The 3,276-nt window shown below is 42.2% G+C and overlaps 1 protein-coding gene across 1 annotated transcript; it reads left to right on the forward strand.

Annotated features, from left to right (window-relative positions):
- Positions 1-2,128: 2,128 nt before the first annotated feature.
- On the forward strand, positions 2,129-2,800 carry LOC109863327 (matrix metalloproteinase-24-like). Its single transcript, XM_020443572.1, has one exon. The coding sequence runs from the start codon at positions 2,129-2,131 to the stop codon at positions 2,798-2,800; it is 672 nt and encodes a 223-aa protein (XP_020299161.1).
- The last annotated feature ends 476 nt before the right edge of the window (positions 2,801-3,276 follow it).

The raw sequence follows: 3,276 nt of genomic DNA on the forward strand, positions 1-3,276 counted from the left end.
CCCGATTACCCCCGACCCCCTCACCCCCCTCGGAGCACCCTGCATCGAAACCCCTATATCTTAACTACTGTCCACTATTTTGCGTTCCTCAGTAAACATACCTATATTTGTGGATCTTCAAGGTTTTATGATTGGGGGATAACAACTTTATAACTAAGGAAGCGGCGATACTTCGGAACGGACGCGAGCTGATTCATCATGTGTTTCGAGAACCTATGTCGTGGAACCTGTTGACAAAAGCCGAGCAGACGCGAGCGTGCTGGCTCACGGTCAACCATCACAGCCTGCACTGGACCGATGGAACGGTGGAATATCAACGCTTGAAGCCGATGCTTCAAAACGCTCTGTCATGCGTATCGAACAACGGGTCTACACTGGTGTATGTAAAAGGAGTCGAGAAGAAGCAGTAGTTGACAAAGATCGTCGGTGACGTCGTCAACGATTGTGACATCATCATCGAAACCATCGACTTCGACTACGAGGACATCGACAGTCTGCGAAATCTCGACGATTCGCGAGTTTTCAACTGTGGAAACCACTCGAGAAATTGCGCTATGGAGACGTGTGTAAACTATACGCGTGGTGGTCAACACGGAACGATACGTTGAGCGACCTGTAGCTTTGTATTGTTTCTTAACTATACTCTCTATATATTCTTAACTATATTACTCTATATATATTCATTCTTTGAATTAAAAAATTGTTATGTATAGTGCTCTATATATTCATTCTTTAAATTAAAAATAATATATATTTTATTATATATTGTTATATATATTGTCCATTTATATGTCGCTATATGTGTATGAATAAAGACATGTATTTACATATATTGTAGTGTGTGTGGCATTTTTCTATACAATTTGTTCTTATGATCTATAATTAATTTATGTTCAGGGAAGTATAAACACATATGCTCTGACGTGTCTCTCTCTTTTAGTTTTGTTTATTCACATTTTTTATTGTTTTTACATTAATGTCTATCTAGTATATATCTTTTGTGTTTTTGTACATATTTATTTTTTTCATTTTTATTATTCGGCTGCATCGTCATCCTCTGTGATCCGTTGTTGTATGTATCTTCCGTCCCGAACGATGGCCTCGGAGCTATACGTCATCGCTGTAACGTCTTCGCTACACATATGTATTTGGTGGTGTATGTTAAATCTGTAATAACATAACACACATAATAAATAACTAAATTGTATATACTTCTTCTTAATTATTATATTCATTTTATTTCTTGTATTTTATTTTATTCAATTTAGTGCATTTTATTTAATGTGTTTTTTAATATATTGTAATGTTATTCATTATATTTACTTTATTTTATTTATTTATTTATTTTTTCTTGTGACACTTACAGTTGTTGTAGCAGGATCGTCTCTTCCATAGGATTTGGCGTTATCACAAAGAATCTATCTCTCTTCCGCTTTCCGTATTTGTTTGGTTGATCTTCTTCACTTCTGTAATTTGTTTAGCCAACTGTTTTTAGCCTTATAGATCAGAGCTTCAGCAGCAGCTACAACACGGTCCGCTGCATCAACGCACTTGTCTAGTCTATCCATTGCTGTGATTTTTAAAATTTTCTACATATTTTGCTCTGCGTGCATTATCCTTTTATAGTTTGTTGCAGCGGATGCTTATCCCCAGCATGTGCATCAATTTTTCTACGAAATATTAATTTCATTACCATTATGCGGTTGGACACATTTTTGTGGATATTTACATATCCTACAGGACGTTCCAATCAGAACTATTTCTCTTAGAAACAGTACTGAGAACAGTAGAGCGTCTCCGCAATATCCGTAGCATTCTGATTAATTCTGTGCGTTATTCTTAGCGCGCGTCTTGGATTTGCGAGATCAGCCGCAACTTTCGGATGCAGCTCTATATACAACGTCTCAAGACTTCCAGAGTTTTTACGCTTTCGCTGCAGCCGTCTGGCGCGCGTTGCGGTTTTCCTTGTACTAAATATATATTGCCGTGCGTGCAACAGCTGTTTTATTTGCAATTACGTTGATGTTATTTGTTCTGTAAATTATTGCAATTGTTGCGCCCTCCCTTCTTTGATCGCCACCCGCGCGGCAATCGACCGTTATTTAATATCAGTTCGCGCGCAAAGACGATGACGTCGCTCGCGTTGTCGCTGACGTTTCTCGCGCTGTTCGTCGCGTTCGCGGCGTCGACGTCGATCGCGTTGACGAGGTCGATGACAAATACGACAAAGAGGAGCGTTGTCGATGGAGGAGAGACCGCTATCGCGTTCCTACGCAAGTACGGTTACCTAGAGGACAACGCTGAAAACTCATTGATTTCCGAGAGCGCGTTGAATCACGCTGTCTCGCTTTTTCAAGAATTCTACAATCTACCTATAAATGGTGAATTAAACGCGGAAACGATGCGCACAATGAACAGACCGCGTTGTGGAGTTCGAGACATCCAGACGCGTTACTTGAACAAGGAGTACATACACAAGTGGCCGACTACACATCTTACATGGAACTTTTTATTCGCTTCTAGAGCGAATGTACAAATAGCGGAAACTGCGTTTGCTCTGTGGGCGGCGAATTCATCGCTGACTTTTACACGCAGCGTGCACAATCCTAACATTTTGATTTCATATAAAGGTGGACGGCACACTATGTGGGATAAGCATTACTCGGATACTATGTGCCCGTTTGACTTTGATGGTCGTGGTGGAGTACTCGCTCACGCGTATTATCCCAACGGAGATCTCAACCATGTCTCTGAGATACATATCGACAATGAGGAACAGTGGCACGTGCAGCTCACTTAAAATCCATGGAATAAGGATCATCTGTTGCACACACTGACTCATGAGATTGGGCATGCTTTAGGAATAGAGCACAGCCCACACGATAATTCGGTAATGTACGCGTTCGTGCCTGTTACACTCAGCCTTGATAATGTTCTGGCTGTGCAAAACCATTATGGGCCTAACCCGAATGCACCTGAACTACCACCGGTCTCTACATTTGTCCCTCCGACGGTCACACCAACTACGACGACAACAACGACACCGCAGCCGCCATTGCCGCGTAAACCCAAGCCGCTACCACCTAGGCAAGTAGTGATACTAGGCCGGTTTTAATTCAGGAGCTCCGAGGGAAGTGCGGGGTATGACGTCACAGGGGGAAAGATGACGTCACACAGGAGAGGAGAAGGGGTGTGACGTCACAGGGGGAGGGGTAATAACGTCACGCGGGGAATGACGTCACTATGACGTCACTCGGGGGCGTAGCTATGACGTCA

This window comes from Pseudomyrmex gracilis, unplaced genomic scaffold, assembly GCF_002006095.1.
Source record: "Pseudomyrmex gracilis isolate BER0280 unplaced genomic scaffold, ASM200609v1 scaffold_4184, whole genome shotgun sequence".
NCBI lineage: Eukaryota > Metazoa > Arthropoda > Insecta > Hymenoptera > Formicidae > Pseudomyrmex > Pseudomyrmex gracilis.

Bases quoted from the DNA above. Each gene is read 5' to 3' on its own strand.
- LOC109863327 (XM_020443572.1), top strand. From the start codon at position 2,129: ATGACGTCGCTCGCGTTGTCGCTGACGTTTCTCGCGCTGTTCGTCGCG.